The sequence below is a fragment of the Copadichromis virginalis genome, linkage group LG7 (assembly GCF_057382275.1).
Source record: "Copadichromis virginalis isolate Kocher_CV1m ecotype Utaka linkage group LG7, C_Virginalis_male_GT1.1, whole genome shotgun sequence".
Lineage (NCBI taxonomy): Eukaryota > Metazoa > Chordata > Actinopteri > Cichliformes > Cichlidae > Copadichromis > Copadichromis virginalis.
The window spans coordinates 28,052,232-28,071,939 of NC_140624.1; the positions used below are offsets into that span (position 1 = coordinate 28,052,232).

Here is a 19,708-nt window from a genome sequence, read left to right on the forward strand (position 1 = left end):
TATGGCTTCACATCTAAATTGAATTAATTCTTGATTATGCTCTTCAATTTTATATTGAAGAGCACAATTTCAGTTTTATGAAATTCAGCTTTGTAGTTTTTTGTGTAATTTTCCTAATCAGCAAACAAGCATTGAACACATTTCACCACTGAGTTGCTTCAAAAGAACAAGCTATAAAACATAATGTGATGTGATAACCTGCATTGAGGATCCGGACAATTTTAAAAGCAAAATCATAAAATGTAATATTTTCCTTTTAATTGACTCTTTCTTCTTTTTAATGTAGTCAATCATACATGATAATGTATCCAGTGTTCCCCTGTTCATCAAATTTACATAAAGGCTACTGAAATAATAAAAGTTACTATAATAGAAAATAAAGTCAAGGTAGATCTTAGTTTTGGTTAGAGTTTTGGTTCCTGTATTTGAATTTGTGTCCAAAAGTGCAGGCAAAAATGGAATATACACTGTAGAATGTGACAATCAATAATACCAAGCCAGCCACACTGTAATGAGTACATTTATTTATTTATTTATTTTATCAGGATCTGAAATGACTGAGGAAATGTAAGCTGTAAACCATCTGCAGAACTCGTGGGTTTAAAAGAGTGCATCACAGCATATTTTTAAAAAGAGAGGTTTTTATCTGTGTGTTTCAGTCTGCAGTTCAGAACCGGAGAACATCCAGGTGGCACCACACAACCTTAGCAGCCTGCTGGTGACATGGGAAAGGCCACGGGCAGTGTATGACTCCAGCATCGACAAGTACTCAGTCAACTACAGACTAGCTAGTACAGAGAATGCTGTCTCATCTGAATATCTGACTGACGGAGACCAGGATGTGGTGAGAAAGCAACCAACAGTTCATAATATAAAAAACATTTTCTCTTAAATTTTGTGATATTTGCCATCTGTCCATCCATCCATCCATCCATCCATCCATCCATCCATCCATCCATCTTCTTCCACTGATCAGGGGCCGGGTCATGGGGGGCCAGACAAGGCAGAGAAGCCCAGACCTCCCTCTCCCCTACCACCTCCTCCAGCTTGTCCAAGGGAACACCAAGGCATTCCCAGGCCAACCGAGAGATATAATCTCTCCAGCGTGTCCTGGGTCTGCCCCGGGGCCTCCTCCCAGTGGGGCATACCTGGAACACCTCGCCCAGGATGCGCCCAAGAGGCATTCTTGTCAGATGCCCAAACCATCTCAACTGGCTCCTTTCATTGTGGAGGAGCAGTGGGTCTACTCTTAGTCCTTCCCAGATGGCTGAACTCCTCACCCTATCTCTAAGGGAAAGGCCAGCCAACCTTTGGAGGAAGCCCATTTGTGCTGCTAGTATCCGCACTACCCACAGCTTGTGACTGTAGATGAGGGTAGGGACGTGGATCAACCAGTAAATTGAGAGCTTCGTTTTTACATTCAGCTCTATCTTCACCATAACAGACCAGTACAGCGTCCGCATCACTGCAGCCGCAGCACCAATCCATCTGTTAATCTCTCACTCCCTCATCACTTGTGAACAAGACCCCGAGATTTTAGTTTAATTCACTTGGGGTAGGAAGTTGTCCCTGACCCGAAGTGGGCAATTCACCCTTTTCCGGCTGAGGGCCATGGCCTCAGATTTGGAGGTGCTGATTCTCATTTCCACTGCTTCACACTCTACTGCAAGCTGTTCCAGTGCGAGCTGGAGGCCATCATACATTAAGGCTAACAGAACCGCATCATCTGCAAAAAGCAGAGATGAGATTCTGAGACCACCCAAGTGAAAGCCTCCCTCCACTTGGCTACTTCTAGAAATTCTCTCCATAAAAAAGGGCCTGTTGCAATGGGTCAGACATCCCATACTCCTGAAGCACCTCCCACAGAACACTCTGAAGGACATGGTTGAATGCCTTCTCCAAGTCCACAAAATATATGTAGACTGGTTGGGCAAACTCCCATGCACCCTCAAGTATCGTTGAGAGGGTAAAGAGCTGGTCCAGTGTTCCACGACCAGGACGAAAGCCGCATTGTTCCTCCTGTATCCGAGGTTCAACTAAAGGACGGACTCGCCAGCACCATGGCATAGACTTTCCCAAGGAGGCTGAGGGTGTGATCCCCTATAGTTGGAGCACACCCTTCTTAAGTATCCGTCGCATGACAGTTTGCCAGAATTCCTTCCTTTTCCATGGCCTCTCCAAACTCCTCTCACACTGGGTTTTTGCTTTAGTCACTGCCTGAGTCGCGTTCTGCTTGGCCTGTCAGTACCTATCAGCTGCCTCTGACGTCCCGAAAGCTAACCAAGCCCAATAGGACTCCTCCTTTAGCCTGGTGGCTCCCTTCACTTCTGGTGTCCCAACATTTGGTTCGGCGGTTACTACCACGACAGGCAGCAACCACCTTACAGCTGCAGCTCAGTGCAGCGGCTTCAGCAGTGGAGGTGCTGAACATGGTCCATTCAGACTCGATGTCCCCAATCTCCCTTGGAACGCTGTTGAAGCTCTGCCTGAGGTGTGAGTTGAAGATCTTGCAGACTGGACCTCTGCCAGGCGTTCCCAGCTCACCCTCATTATACATTTTGGTGTGTCAGGTCTGTCCAGCATCCTCCCCCCCACCACCTGATCCAACTCACCACCAGGTGGTGATCAGCTCAGCCCCTCTCTTCACCCAAAATATTTCCACAAGTCTGGTGATACGATTACAAAATCGTTTACAAAAATGTTTGTTACAACTGTGGTTTGCACAGGCGTCCAGTAACAAAACACTGCTCAGGTTCAGATCCGGGAGCCCATTCCTTCCAGTCACGCCCCCTCCAGGTCTCACTGTCATTTCTTACATGAGCGTTGAAGTCTCCCAGTAGGACAACAGTCCCCATGTGGAGCACTCTCAAGCACCCAGGGACTCCAAGAAGGCTGGGTACTTTGAAGTAAACTGCGCATAAGCGGAGACGACAGTCAGGACCTGTCCTCTGACCTGAAGGTGCAGGGTGCAAGCCCTCTTGTCCAGAAACCCCAACGTATAGGCAACAAGCCGAGGGGATACTAGAATACCCACCCCAGTCTGCTGCCTCTCAGCAAGGGCAACTCTAGACTGAGATAGAGTCTAGGCCCTCACCAGGACCCCAAGCCATGCATTGAGGTGAGCCCGACTATATCTAGCAGGTACCTCTCAACCTCATGCACTAACCCAGACACCAGAGAGGTGACATTCCATGTCCCAATCACTAGTTTTGGTAGTCAGGGTTTGGTCCGACAGGGCCTCTGCTCCTGGCCGCCACCCAAAGCACATTGTACCCGACACCTATGGCACCTTCTGTGGGTAGTGGGCCTGCAGGAGGCCATGTCCCTTTTTCGAACTGTGCCTGGCTGTGCCCCATGGATGCCATTGGGCACCCTCCCCGGGCCTGGCTCCAGTGAGGGGCCCTGGAAGGGTGAACTGTTCCCTTGGACTTATTCGATTCAATTCAGTTTTATTTATATAGCGCCAAATCACAACAACAGTCGCCTCAAGGCGCTTTATATTGTACAGTAGATCCTACAATAATACATACAGAGAAAAACCCAACAATCATATGACCCCCTATGAGCAAGCACTTTGGCGACAGTGGGAAGGAAAAACTCCCTTTTAACAGGAAGAAACCTCCGGCAGAACCAGGCTCAGGGAGGGGCGGGCATCTGCTACGACCGGTGACTTATACTCATGGGGGTCTTTTGAATTCCTCATTGTTTGGTCCCTTACCCAGGACCAATTTGCCATGGGAGACACTACCAAGGGGGACAACATAGCCCCTGGAATCCCTGGAACACACAAACCCCCTCCACCACGTTAAGGTAGCAATTCACAGAGGGGTGACATTTTCGCCAATTATATTAACCATTGACCTCTGTAAAGCCTGAATAAGCAGCTGTTGCACAAATGATAATCACCGAACCTCTAAGAACTGTGCACTGCTTACTACTACTAAAAACTGTCTTCTCAAAAAGGTGTTCACTAGGCTGCTCAATGTTTTTGGTGTGGCTTTAATGGTAAATAATTCTTAGCCATATTGTTATTTTATAGTCTAGGGAGTATGTTGAAGTTCACCTGTAGGCCAACCCAAAAGTGTCGCCCTGGATTTTATGTTAGACAATAAACTTTGTGTTGAAATAAAAGTTTTATGACACTTCCACAATATGTGCAAGATACTTGCCAAAAGTAAAATGTCTTTTTTGCCAAATGATGAATGTCTGCAACAACTTCTGTGGTGTTTAATCGCAAGGTAGCAAATTAAATAAGTCTCGGACACAGAAAATTTTCAGCATTAATATCATTAGGTGATGAGGTAAGGATGCTTACTTACACTCATTAGACACTTTGTTAGGTGCACCCGTTGAACTGCTAGATAATGCAAATATCTAGTCAACCAAATCACATTGCAAAAGATGAACATTTTCTCAAAACAGAAAATATCCAGAGAATGGCATGTGTTTGGGTGAAAATGCTGTTAATGCCAGAGGTCAGAGGAGAATGGCTAGAATGCTTTGAGCTGATAGGATGGCAACAGTAATTTAGATATCTACTGGTTATAACCAAGGTATGCTTAAGAGTACAGCACGTTGAACTGTGAAGAAGATGTGTTACAGCAGCAACAGAAGAAGGCGACAATAGTTGCTGCTGTCAGCTAAGAACAGGAACCTGAGGCTATAACTTGTAGGGGATCACCAAAGTAGGACAGCAACAGCCTGGAAGAATGATGTTTGGTCTAATAAATGTAGATTTCTGCTGCAAAATTTGGATGGCAAAAATCCCAATTTGGTAACAACATGAAAGCTCTTGATACCTGCCATGTATAAAGAGCCAACAAATCTGTGGCAGCTGCATGATGCTGTCATGTCAATATGGATCAAAATATCTAAGAAATATGTATAGGAATTTGTCTACAACAGCGGTCCCCAACCCCTGGGCCACGCACCGGTACCGGACCATGAGTCGTTTGGTACCGGGCACGAGCCTAGTTTTAGGATAGCTGTAACATTCACTTGTACACTGTACTTTGACCATGGTTTAACTCCTTGTGAGTGAAATAAAGACATGCAAATGACTGTAGAGAATGGAAGTAGGTAATCTTGGCACTGATGTGATATTCTTTCACCAGGGTGCGATACTTGATGACCTCTTGGCCAACACCAGTTATATGATCCAGGTTGTGGCGGTGTGCTCCAATGGTCTGTACGGACGTTCAAGCAACCCATTGATGGTTGTCATGCCCATTGACAACCCTGGTAAGAGCAAGCGTGCCCATCACCAGGCATAACCACAAAATCTATTAATTGTGAAATAGTAAGGCTAGTGCAAATTGTGACTTTGTGACAAACCTGCAAGATAGCCAAACCTGTATATTATAAAATTAATTTGTATTGAACCTTTACAAAGTGCAAAATAATTGGTTAACACTTAGTAATGTTATTGGTCACATTACTGTTACTAAGTCATCATTTAACCATATTTTAAATATATTCCAGTCACTTTTACATATTATTAATAATTAATCATTTAAATTTAATCTAATAACGTGGATGCATTTTTTATTTCATTCAACATTTTTATTTACTATGGCATTTTATTGTTTTTTTTTTATTTTCATCATTTTCTTTTGCTATTCTCTCTTTACATTTTTCTGTTGTTTTATGGTCATAAATGGAATAAACTGCATTAGAAGATAAAAGCTTATAAATTACCACACACTAACAAGGTCACTTTTGTAACGGAAACATCTGGTTTTGGTTGAGGCTAGAGAATTTCTTTTTTCCGTCTAAAAGGGTTTTGTTTAACCTTACTTAACACAAAGACCTGAAGCTGAGGAAAAACTGCTTCAGCCCTTCAAACTAACTAAATTGTTACTGAAATATGATCATTAGGGTGCAATTAATTAACTTTTTTGGTTTCTTACACATTTTCTTTGTAAACAATTTATCCCAAATATCTGTCCTCCCCTAAATCCTGAATAAATATTTCTTGTGTTTTTCCTCATCTCCTTTTCACCCTACCCATTTTACCTTCCCTATGGTTGTACACATGTAACTGACTACATTTGATTTAACACACAAAAACATGTTTCATCTTTTCTGTGTTTTTAACTGTTTCTTTAGATTCTTAAAATATACTCTTCCTGTATTTAGAGTTAAACAATATACTTGGTTTAAAGAGTCATTTTTAGTGTTGCAAAGCTGCCATCTTTGTTTTGCTGTCATCCACATTCACATGGCATCTGTTCTGCTTCCCAAACCTTTTGTTTTTGCAGCCTTTTGTTTAGTGAGGACTGGATTGGCAGTTATAGTGACTTTGTATTTCAGCTGAACTTAATAATAAATAAACCGATATGTGTTCTTACAATCAAAAAGATGAAGTATCCTATTATCCTGTATCTTATTGTAATATTCTTCAATATTCATTAGATTTACATAAGTGAATTTTTCCTAACTTGGGTTTTGGATACATGCTAACATTCTGGCAGTCATAGCTGCCTAGAAATAGTTCTGTCACAAAAAAACATAGAAATCGACATCTTAAAAACACCTTATTATGTTAGTATTAGATTACTACTATTAGATTACTACTTATATTTAAGTAGCATTACCTTATTTTCAGGTATAAAGAAGACTCTCTGAAATTAGGAAATGGAGCGATTCTGATGTGACAGCTACTTATATTTAAGTAGCATTACCTTATTTTCAATTATATTGTAGGGTCTCTACCTTGTAAAGTGCCTTGAGGCAACTGTTGCTGTGATTTGGCACTATATGAATAAAACTGAATTGATTATGGCATTTACAAGACTGTGAGGAATAACTAACAAGGCAACGTTTTACTCACCTTTAAAATTAGTCACTTTTAAAATTGAAAAAATATTTCAGACCGAGTAAAGTGTATAGCATAACTTTATTACTGGACTGGTTGCGCAGGTCCTATCATGCTACCACACTGGAATTCACTGAGCTCCTGAGAGCAAACCATACATGATTATAGTAGGAATTTTATGATCACCAAATGAAGTACGTTCAAAATACAATTCCTATACAGAAATTTGCAAAAGTGTTATTTATGATCTATAATGATGATATGTGTTCTAGGAAAAAATACTGATATGTATTTCATTTGTAAATGCCATGGTGCTAATGTTGATAAAGTTAACACACATATCATTTCCCTGAGTCTTCTCCATCAAGCCTGTTTCTTTAAACTTGTAAAACCTCACTTCATGCTTCTCAAACAAGTCTGATCTGGTCCTTGTGGTGTGTCATTTAGCTTCAAACAGGTAAGAGCCACTAGCCCACCATTTACACACCTGCCCCCTTAAATCCCCACTGTGTGCTGTCTCTAAGTTCAGTCAGCTTGTGCAGCATTAGCAGATAACTCTCCTTATGAGTTTGTTTTATTCCTCTTAGGGAACAGGTGGATCCAGTCTGAAAACAAAAGTTTGAGACAATCGGAGTTAAAGAAGTAACTTGAAAGCTTTTTGTTCAGATTCCTTTCTGTAACTTGTCTAGTTTTATAAGAATGAAACAGGAAAAACTACAAGTTGCAAATGCTTCATGTGTTTGTGTCTTTTGGGGATAATTCCTGCATGCAGGTACCCGATATGTTGTCACCATTTGTTTTTTTCATAAATTGTCATTTTATCACATGTAGTTGTCTGAATAATCCTCCTCTTTTTCATTTTCTCCATATGGTTTTTTGTATTGTCCTTTTTTCTATCCCGAGTGACACATTCCCATTCTGATTATTGGTCCTAGAATAACAAAACTAAATGAAAGGATTAATTGTCCAGGAGCTTACCTGTTCTTGTCTGAGATGTTTTCGTCTGTGTTTCCAATTTGTTATGACCTTTGTTACCTTGTCAGCATTTTCTTTCTTTGAACATTGTTTTTAATTCTGGAAATTAAAAATAACATGAATATAAGTTGAAGGAAACTTAAAGCCATCCTGAAGAAAATTTAAGCTAGAGTTATTTTGAAATTAAGTGATTTATTCTAGTTCTTGTTTGCATTGTATATAACTAATGTTGCATTCTGTTCCCTTTCTAGAAAATGCACTGGATCCAGCTTCTTATGAATATAGTAATGAGGTAAAAACAAAAATCCTATTTTCCCCATCTCATTGTTTAATTGTAGAATTACTGTTACTTGTCAAAGTCTGTAAACCATACTTTTACCAACAGGTCAAGTATGATCTAGATCTTACCTGGGATGAAATAGGACAAACTAAGGACCACGATCTGGATTGGAGTGCAACAAACTTGCAGAGGACAACAACTTCTGAATCACCTTTTTTGCTTTTGCCTACTATTAGAACTACAACAGTAGAGTCGGGTCACAGGAAAGTTACCAAGGATCCACTTCCTCCTCTTAGAGCCACTCAATCTGGTCAAGTGTTGAGCAATTCTGAAGAGATGCAACAACATAGTACCTCCATGTGGTCACCAGAAATGACCCTGCCACCAGAAACAAAGGGAAGAGCTAACTTCAATGCCAATGCTCTGTTTAATTTAACCAAAACAACCAAAGAAAACTCACTTTATACCACCACTGCTCCTTTACACCGCACGATAAAAATAGATGGTGTTCATGGAGGCATTACCCTAAACGGAAAAGGCAAAATAAAGGGAGGTATAAGTACCACTGCTCCCACAGTCACCACTTCAAAGACTGATTACATTAATAGAGGATTAAGTCAACAAGATTATTCTGGAAAAGTAACTACCACTACTCCTACAATTACCAGTGCAAAGACCAAAGAAGGTAATGTTTCTCAATCAGGCAACACTGCAACCAATGTCATGTCTCATATAAGTAATGTGAGCAGCACAACGTCGTCTTCTACATCCTTCATCCAAACCAAGACTGATCCACGTTTGGCACACCCAACAAACAAAGACAACACCACTGATAGAAGTCTTTCTACTAAGCCCAGAGGTATTCCAGAGATCCAGACAGAAAGCTCAACTTCCAAACCTTCCTCTTCACCTACCAAAACATCTGTCCAATTAAGCCGCATTCTCGTGCAGACCACAAAGCCACTGTCCAATGGTGAGAGCCTATTTGTGTTCCCCTCAACTTCCTCCTCCTTCACCTCCTCTCCTTTGTGTGACGCCGTGGATTCCAGCTGTGCCTCTTCCACCTGCTTGCATGATCCTACCTCCTCTTGGCCTGTATTGTCTCCCTTGGACTCACAGCTTACTGCTACATCCCTGTCACCTGTCAAAGACCCAGTTTCCCAGGCTTCAGTCTTCACGCTATCTGCCTCTACCCTGCCTTACCTCCCTCACCCCTCACACTCCCTGTCTGGTTGGGCGACTGACCCTGTCTTTCATGGTGTTGGGTTTGATGATACTGATAGCAATGATGATGTGTTGTCTGGATCTTCAAGTAATCCCTCAGTATTTAGCAGTACACCTCCACTCCAAGCACTTCTAGACCCGTCTGCTATTGTTTTCACCACCAAGCTCTCTGAATCTTCCTGGGATCAGTCTCTCTCAGCAGCATCTCTGTCTGTCATCCCCACCCTAGAACCTTCGGTTCATCTGTCTAGTAACCGCTTCCTTTTTGACCCTACCCTGGGATTATCTAGTTCTTTCTCATCTGTTTTTGACAATTCAAGATATGCCACAGGGAAAACAATAGAGACTTTTCTCAAAGAGGGCAGTGGTGACAGGTTTCCATTAGTTAGCGATGTGCATGCCCTGTGTGACTGCTCTTTGGAGCCATCAGCATCCTCCCCTTGGTTGCATTTGTTAAATGTTGAATTGTCCTCCTCAGCCTGGGACTCTATAAGTTTAGAGCTTTACTCAAGTTTAGGCTTCCTTTCAGCCACTCATGTTGACTTTGACAATTTTCTACACTCTTTATCTGTGGTGGGCTCTGATGGTCTGTCCTTAGGTCAGCCACTGTCATCCCGTAGTGCTATCTTGCCTTCATCATCTTCTTCACACTCCCAGGTTCTCCAAGCCACCCAAAGTGACCTGCCAATTTCTGTTGCAGCCACAGCATCTGCCATCATGGAATCCTGGTTCTCTGTATCATCTGTGCTAACTCCTTCACCCACAGCCTCCCCCACCACTCTCGCTTCAGAGGGACAGGTGATAGACACCAGTACCAGTGCATCTGGCTCAGGCCTGTTCCCCGACTCCCAGGAGGGCATAGATCAGGAGTGGGACATGGTTCAAACTTCAACCTCTGGGGAGAGCATGCTCCCTTACTCGATGAACGTTATTAGCAGTGCTTCCCCATCTAGCTCCTCAGAGGCTGGCCAGAACCCAGACGATCTGGATGAACACTCCTCAGCATTTTATTTTGAAAGTGAGAGTAGCAATGCATTGGGCTTCGAGGTAGGAGACACGACAACGGAAGCAGTAACCTCTGCTTCACATTGGTCGCTAGGTAGGGAGGAGGGGAGCAGCTCAGGGCAGAGTGAAAGCCTCTACGACAACGAGACATCTTCTGACTTCAGTATCTCTGAGCACACAGAAAGGGAGTTGACAGAAGAGGAGCCAGTAGCAGGTAAAACAAAACAAAAAAAAAGCTGCCAGTGCGCGGGGGACAAAAACTTCACTGCATTTGCAATTTTGCCCTGGAAACTAGGAAACACATGCTTTGTTAGAAAGAATTTTGAACATCCAAAAGACTAATCTACTTCTCTTCATTTGTAAGAGAAGAAAAAGAAAACGTCATTTATAATTTCAGTCTGTTAAATCAAAATAAAGAAAATTCACTTAACTATACAGGCCCCTTAACTATTATGAACCTTTCATCACATTCTTCACTATAATTTCAGATATATTTATCTTAATGGATTGCATCCAGCCATATATTGTTGTTTTTTCAAACTGCATATCAGGGATGTAAATAGCTCCACTTCCATGTGAAGTATTTTTCTTATTTAATATAATTCTAATGGAGCCTCTCTGATGACATGTGAGGCAGTAAGATATTCATGGCCACTAATAAAGAAGAAGATGCGAAAATGCAGGAGCCCTAAACGCTGCACTACATTTGATGACAGAATAAAACCTTTTAAAGAGGCCACACTATCATGAGATAGAGACAGAAAGTTAAAGAATATCCTGACAACAACCAAAATTATTACTGTAATTTAAAAAAAAAAAAAAAGATGACATGTGGTCTAGCTTTGGTCATCAAGGTTTAGTGATGCTCAAAAACCCTAAACACTGAAATGCCTTTTCAAATGTTGCTTGACATGGGCACCAGAGGGCAGCAGAGCTGTTTTGATTTTCAAAGTGGTTCACATATCTATATTATCTTTATATTGTCTCAGCTGTGCTATGTATAGGTTGTAAATATGAGTGAAAAGTGATTTAAAGTTGTAGTATTTACAAAGTAAATCAAGTAATAAATAACAGAGAAAGATTTTTTCCCTTCCTGACAGGCTTTGATTTTTAGTTTATTTAAATGAAATTCACATTGATCTTATTAAAATCTTGCTGCAGGTGGGTAATATCATAATTAATATCCCTGTTACTTCAAAGTTGCATAATAATAATAATAATTCTTTAAAAAACTTAAAATATCTTTTTTTTTCTTGGTTGGATTTTTCTTTTTTTTAAGATTTTCATCCATAAAGCTTTGTTCGTCAAAGTGTCCTTGAAAATACCAAAATTTTATGATTTAAAAAAAAAAAGTTTTCACATGGTCTTGTTGTAGAAGGTCTTGGTGTGTTACTGCACTAATAACAACAAAGGCCAAATGTTTGCAAATGGAAAAGAAAAGTAGTGGGTCACTCCTTTTATTTTATTTTTTTAGAGGTAATTTGAGGTCAACTGATCTGTGTTGTATGATGTGTATTGAACATTGCCTTGACTTTTCTTTCAGATAAATTAAAAATAAAGCCTGCCTGGTAGCTAAATATATGTTAGGGGGAAACCTCCAACCTTTTTATTTATATTTGTTAAGAGGGGGTTTTAAGACTGTTGGTTCCTTAAGTCACATATTTGATTTGATTTGATTTTTAATTTTTTGAGTTGAGTCTTCTATTTCAATTTCCTCATTGAATTGACTAATATTTTTCATCCTCTAGTAATTAGTCCAAGGTTTAAAACCGGCATAAAAAGGTGTGCTGGATGAATTATTGGATGAATTGGTTTTACTTTTAAAGCGCACCACAAACTCGATATGAGCTGGTTAACAGGTCTGACCCACTCATTCATGACAGTACAGGGTCAGTCTGTGCAGAAAAGGTCTAGCAAACAGCTTTTCAGTCATGTGTAGTTCACACTATTGTTGTTTTTACAGGCTGTCAGAAAGGATGGTTTAGCGGCTAAATTGAATTCAATTTTATTTATACAACACCAAATTACAACAACAGTCACCTCAAGGCACTTTTATATTTTAAGGTAAATCGTACAATAATATAACAGACAAATGCAAGTGCTTTGGCAACAGTGAGAAGGAAAAACTCCCTTTTAACAGGAAGAAACCTCCCGCAGAGCCAGGCTCAGGGAGGGGCAGCCATCTGCTGCGACCAGTTGAGGTAAGGGGAGCTGCTGAGTGACCTCAGGTTCAGCCATTATAGGTTATGTACTTTGAGGAATCAGTGATGGACTTTTCATTAAAGGCTTTTGTGCCTCCCTGTGTTTCAAATGGTTTGGCAGGTGTTTTTATCGTGATGAATTTTGTATTTGTACAGCACATTAGTCAATTTTGAATGAGGGAGAGCATTGTGTTTTGAGATATAAATGTGTTTTTTTATTCTAAAATAGATATTAGAGGTATGAGAATGTCCAACGTTGTTTCATAAACACTTTGAGTAAGCCAAGAAGAGCTCAGTTACATTTTATTTGCTTCTTTTTTTTCTTGTAAGTCTTCAAATTATTAATTATTCTTCACGTTTTTGGGGTCACCATTAAATTTGTATGTGTTACCTGCCAAGATGATGAAGTACAAAGGGATAGTACTATAAGTTCTAATTATTTTTGATAATAATTTATTTTGCAACAAGTTTGGAAGTTGGTCCACAACTTGTGTTTAATTAATCAGATGTGAAATTTCCATTTGAATCATGTTTCAGTTGAGTGAAATGTTGTTTAGGTCTTCCACAGCGTACATTTCTATCCACTTTTACAGGAAAGATGCACTGTGGGTATTTTTCATATATCATTAAAAATAATTAGTGAAAGCTCACAAAAATAATACCTAACACCTGGAAACAGAAGAGCACAGTGCAAAGAAATCTGTGTAACCTACGATGCTGTATTACCATTTTGCTACGTGCTCTAATGCAGCGGTCCCCGTCCCCTGGGCCACGGACCGGTACTGGTCCATGAGTCGTTTGGTACCGGGCCGCGAGGGTTGAGGCTTGGGTGGGAAATTTACGCTTTTCAGGGTTTTCATTGGTTTTTATCCTTATTTTCTTTATCGTTTTTATCGTTAACTTGGTTTTCCTGGGTCTTTTCCCGTGTGTTATAAATAAATCTCTTTTTTTTTGGTACTGGTTTTGTTTTGTTGTATTTATCCGCGGCACCTTAAAGGCCAGTCCATGAAAATATTGTCACACGTAAACTGGTCCGTGGTGCAAAAATGGTTGGGGACCGCTGCTCTAACATATAAATAAATAAATAAATTACTTATGTATTCACTTAAGTAATTTAAGTACAATGAAAAAAGTCGATACAACCCCACAAGAGAAAGGAAAGCTTGTTTTATTATTCTTGGAGGTCTCATATTGAAGTTTTGCAAATGTGACATCAGAAAACCCTTTTGATGCTGATTTTTAATTCTTTCTTTTACATTGGACCATCTATGGTTGTTTTCCTATTTTCTTTCCTCTACTTTTAAATGTTCCATGCTTATATGCTCAAAGTTTCAAATATACTTCAGGCAAAGTTGTTCAATTGAACCAAGTGGGAGAGTAAGTACAGTTTGTTGACAAGACCTGATTGATAAAATTATGATTTGCTTGACTAAATATGTCTAAATTTGTTGGCTGTAATATATTTTGAAAATGAAAGAGCAGTTAGCAAGCAAGCAGAGGACGTTATTTTTGGATTGGCAGTCGATAGTGTTACATTTGTGGTCCTATGCTTTATCAGTGTATTCTATAAATACAATAATCTGTGTAAAGATATACAGATTTGCTGAAAATGCAGTAAAGTCTGAAGGCAGGTTATAGACTTAAATTTTAACAGGTTTACAAAAAACCCAAAGCAAAAATGGCCTGTATTTATATAGCGCTTTACTAGTCCCTAAGGACCCCAAAGCGCTTTACACAACCAGTCATTCACCCATTCACACACACATTCACACACTGGTGATGGCAAGCTACATTGTAGCCACAGCTGCCCTGGGGTGCACTGACAGAGGCGAGGCTGCCGGACACTGCCACCACCGGCAAGAGCAACAATGCTCTATTTAAGGTTTCACAACATAAATTTACTATAAATTCACTAATCAGTGTACGACCATCTTTTATATATATTTTATGGATAGGAGGTCAGAAATATGGTGGCTTTAGAGACTACATTTTGGATTCTACATGGGACCAATATTTTTATACTTTCTTTTGCATTATTTCCATTGATTCTAGATTGACTTTGACCCTGTGGTTACATTTCAGGCAAAATAAGCAAAAATTTAAATGCATTTGCTGACTGTCACAAAAAAACAAAAACAAAGGAAAAGCTGGTTAAATAGTGAAAAACATGTTTGAAATAGCCATATTCTACCTTTTGTTTCACCTAATACTTACAATTTAAATGTATAAAAATTCCATGACTATAATGACTTTTTTGTAATTAAAAGTTAACTATATCCAGTTTAAACTGACACGTTTAAAATATGACCCTGACTGGGTTTGTATGCCACTGGCATATAGTGTTTGTGGCTCTGTTGACCAATTTTATTATACTTCTTGAGCCTTCATCTAAAAAGTAGGTGGGTTTTGACTTTTATTTCTGCTCTCCAGCAGCGTTTTTTTAGCTGCCAACTCTTTTGGTGTTATTTCTCTACAGATGCTAGTAACAGCAGCCACGAGTCGAGAGTTGGTTCAATCAGGGAACAAGAGAGGAAGGCTGTGGTTCCTTTGGCTGTCATCTCCACCCTCACCGTCCTCGGCCTGATTGCTCTCATCTGTGTTCTCGTCTACTGGCGGTAGGTACTGCCGGTAAATCTGCATATAATGGAAAACAGTTTATGCATGCAGGATACATAGTACAATTTTATAATCCCCCATCTATTTAAAATTTACACTTTATGTAGTGAGATTCTTTTAACACATTTACACAGGTGGTTTAGTCCAAAGGTAAGTGAGAGTTGTGAACATTATGGTTAAAACAAAGGCTTTTTTCTGCAGCCTGTTGTGCATTTACCATGAACATGGTGATGTGCAATAGAAGACCACTTCCCACCCAAATTGTGCTCCACGTGAGAATGATCCAGACAACTTGTTATCCATAGGAGGGTCATCCATCGTGGGTAATAATATCATGCAATTATTCTTGTACGTATGGTACAAGATTAACATCAAGAAGATACGTGACATTGGAATATCATTTGAAATGATTGAAAAGTTCATTTAGCCTTTTCCTGTACCAGTTTTATGTCAAAAGTGCATTTTTGTTTACTGAAAATACTGAAAAACGCTAGCACATTTAGCATCCGACTTATTGTCTAATCCAAATCCTCCTCCAATAATTTCATGATTTTTGTCACGTTTTCTTTTTCTAAAAGGTGTTAAGAATATATTCCTAGTATCTATTAAAAACACATATGCATAATCCCCATCTCCACTGCCCGCCTTCTAACCCAACTACACGTGACATATATCTTCTGATGATCAACATCAACCAGAAGATTTTCACATTTTTCTGGGAAACCTAATCTCTTCAAACATGGGCTCAATCTTGATCATGCATCGTATTGTGTGTTTTTATTTGTGTTTTGGTGAGCAAATACACACACTTCACAAATAATACCTTCTGTTCATGCTGAATGAAGCCTTTCATCTGTTACTGCAGCTCTCTGTTGATTCACTTTGGATAACCTTCAGAGATGCCATTTTTCTTTATTTATGGAGACATATGAAATGCTCAATATGAAGCAAACTGAATGTTCTTTAAGGATAGTCGTAGTTTTTTGTTTGCATGCTTTGTTTTCTCCTCGTCACAAACCCCAAACTTTTTTTTTGTCTTGTTTTGACAACAAATCTTGAAAATCTTTCTGACCGTGAAATACCCAGCTCCAGAAATCCAATCAAAGACACGCTGTCAAATGCAGTGTAAACATTTTTTGTTATTTTTCACAGAGTACATTTGTCAGCTGCCATGTTGAAGATAAACATATTGCTCTTGTTTGGCAATCAGCTTGTTGTTGTATCCCTAAGACTGAGCAGTGCTAAACTGGTAATAATCTGTAGAGCAGGAGGATTAATCCTTAATAAAGGATGTGCTTTGGCTGCAGTGCTCTGAGCATCACTCAGAGGAGAGCGTCCTGGGAGGGCTGCAGGATCGAAAAGGACATCTGACTGATTATGTCGGATAGAAGGAATCGTATCAGCTTCTTGTAGGGCGAGCAGCAGGAGGTCAGACTGCACTAATCCTCCTGTTGTTGTGTCCTCCTTCACTAACTCACAACACGGTGCTCATTTGGCCACTGCTGCTGTGCATTTGAGATGAAGCAGGGTGAGAGGATTTCGATTGACTACAAAGTTGCAGCAAGGTGAGAGTTGTGCAGCAAATCAGGATATAGCTAAACAGTCTTTAAAGGTTTGGATATGCACAATATTAATATTTATCCTACATCCTGAGTATCTCACGGGATGTGGATGGTAGCTGTTTTCAGTTTAGAGTGTGTGATTATCTGTTAATGTGGTTGTTACTAAGCTGCAGCTCAGTTACTTAATTTAATCTGAGCTTCTCACAAGTTACTATAATCAATATCAGTATATAATCAATATAATTGCATTAAGTAGTTTCTATGGTGTTATATGTATGTCAAAAGTCATGCGGGAGAAAAAAATTATTTAATTGCACGAGTACTAATCGCTACTCGCGCAATTAAATTCGTGTAAATTCAATAATGCCCACATACAACTCAGAAGTCATGCGCTGAAATAAGCAATCAGGTATGCAAGACTGCGTTTGCGTGCGCTTCACGGTCTTACGGTTAGCTCTGTGCTCGAAGCTGAATCCTAATTGCTCTAACCAACTGACTAATTGGAGGGCGGAGCCAAAGGAAAAGTAGCCCTAATATTAAATCCTAGTGTAGCAGTGGAAATTACATTACTGCTAAAGAAATCATTAAAACTAGAGTACTCAAAGAGAAGTTCTGAAGTCTCTGAACTCCTGTTTACATTATCACACACCTTTTAAGATAAAAAAAAATCATAATGAGTTTCTAAGAAAAGGAAAAATAGTTTTTATTCTTTCATTCTTAATTAAATACATTTTCCAAAATGTGAACAAATAAGGTGTGCTGTCTTTTTACAACACAACACGACAGTAGTAAGTAGCTCATTTTCTGATCTGAATTAGTGGCCGATAAAACAGTTAAGGTTTTTACTATGATTTTGTGTAGCAACCTAAAGGGTCAAACTACACACCATCCTTGTAGCTGCTGTTTGCTATGTGGGCTAAGTTTTCATACTTTGCGGTCATGTCAGTCCACTACGTAAGAACGAGTTTTACCATGTACCATGTTGTAGATCCTTAAATCTGGTGTCTTGCCCTGGACTTGCAGACCAAAGGGAAAAAGCTATGCATCTGTCTGTTTGCACTGCTAAAATATTTGTACAAAATACTTGCACAATTGTCTTTTTTAAAATTATTTTAGTTTGATAAGTTTATATATTTATTAGTTGATATATTTATATACATAGTTTATAATTGTGTTCATAATAAAAGCAAGAAAAATATTAAAAACTAATTCTACTAGGTGGTTAGATTTGTGGTTATTAGTAAAATTATTATGATTTATAATATTAAATATTAATATAATTAGAATGAAACTTTTTGCAGTTGTGGAAGAAGTATCTATCCCAAATCCCATACTTAGATAAAAGTAGTCATACTACATTCTGTGAAAATAAACTTTTAATGAAGTGCAAATGTTCTGCATTAAAATATGTCAATCTCTATATAATTGCTTGTTTGTTTTTAACCTGTACTGTCAGGCAGGTTTAGCGACAGAATCATTGCCTGAATGCTTTGTTGTGCCAAACACATTTGCTTTTTCCAGGACGAGCGCTGTAGACTCTGGGGTTAATCGTTTTGTTTTTATAAATTGTGTTATTATCTGTGTGGGTATTATGCCAGAGTGGACAGTGGGTGAAGGCCAGGTTGCCGAAAGGCAAGAGGAGAAGGCGGAGGAACTGAAGAAGAAAAGGGACAGAAAGAAAGAGGGGTGGGGGATAATCAACGACCAGTTGGGAGGAGCAGGGAGAGGAACCACCCCCAACCCACCCTCAATAACGCCAGACATGCGTGTGTGCACCGCAAGAAAACTGTTGATTAATTTAACTATGCATTTTTATATTTTTGTCTTCTAGATGCTGTATGGGGTTTGGGTTTTTTTTGTTTGTTTTTTCTTCTCTTACAGGTGCAGCATTTGGCATCACATTTCTATTTGCACTCTATACTTTTATTATGTTTTTCCTGTTTTCGCCCCCTTCCATTTTTTTTTCTTCTGCTGCCTGTCAACTTAGACAAGGTCATAATATACTATATACTATATTACATATAATCTAATAAATAAAATAACACTAATAGAAAATGATAAATAAACCGATGAAAGAAACACATGAAGAAGAGGAGCCTATAGAGAATTTAGATAGCTCGTCTTAGAAAAGCAAAATGTGTTTGGCACATTTTTGGATTCAGATCATAATGCTAATTGCAAAACCTGCCAGACAGGACTGAATTTAAAAAAAAAAAAGGTAAATGGACTGGTTTTTATATAGCACTTCTGTACATAAACACTCAAAGAGACTAGGGGTTGTTGTATCCCCTCAGATTGCTGCCAGTGCATTTAGGCTTCCGCCGCTTAATGAGGACAGGATTTGTTCCCAGGTCATTTGGGTCGGGGAGCAGGTACTGACTGTTGTTTGGCATAAAAGTCCAAGCAACAGTTTAGCCTTCTTGGAGTCCCTGAAACGGCTGCTCAAGCTGCTACACCTCATTACTCTGTTGTCCTACTGGGAGACTTTAACCCTGATATAAGCAATGATAGTAAAACCTGGAGGAGTGTGACTGGCATGCACAGCCTTCCTCATCTGAAACACAGTGGTGTTTTGTTATTGCAAATCACAATTTGTCCATAATGAACACCATGTTTGAACATAATCTGCAAAGGGTGGACCAAAATCATAGTATACATATATGGAGGAGGCATATGGAACTAATCCTTTTAGCTGCAATGCTGCCTAATGTAGTATACAAAGTATTGTAGATCAATTAAATTTGTTGTTTTGGAATGTGTGAATAACCATTCAACTGCCCAATGCTGGGAACTATTGGAAGTCTACGTCAACCACTTGACTACCCTGAATTATGAACCCTCACTGATGCGACGAGACCACTCAAGGACTCTGGCTGACATTAAAAGCAAAATCATTTAAGGGATACAGGTCCTATACTCCTTTCTGCTTATAGCTCCTGTTGACCTAAACTGTGTCATTTAAAAGAAAAAGAGAAATCTTTAATCTCGTAAAGATTCCATTTATCTGGATGCAGTGTTTTCAGTAGGA

General features: G+C 39.5%; 1 protein-coding gene across 4 annotated transcripts in view; it reads left to right on the plus strand.

The window, feature by feature from the left end:
- LOC146705215 (receptor-type tyrosine-protein phosphatase zeta-like) overlaps window positions 1-19,708 on the plus strand; it is a 93,408-nt gene that overhangs the window by 49,253 nt on the left and 24,447 nt on the right. For 3 of the 4 annotated variants that reach the window (XM_085462823.1, XM_085462824.1, XM_085462825.1), the window contains exons 9-13: window positions 660-844; window positions 5,115-5,241; window positions 8,044-8,084; window positions 8,178-10,515; window positions 14,979-15,117. In XM_085462823.1, the coding sequence (XP_085318949.1) occupies window positions 660-844; window positions 5,115-5,241; window positions 8,044-8,084; window positions 8,178-10,515; window positions 14,979-15,117 (2,830 nt within the window). The remainder of the gene's footprint in view (window positions 1-659; window positions 845-5,114; window positions 5,242-8,043; window positions 8,085-8,177; window positions 10,516-14,978; window positions 15,118-19,708) is intronic. The other variant, XM_085462826.1, reaches the window with a different exon arrangement.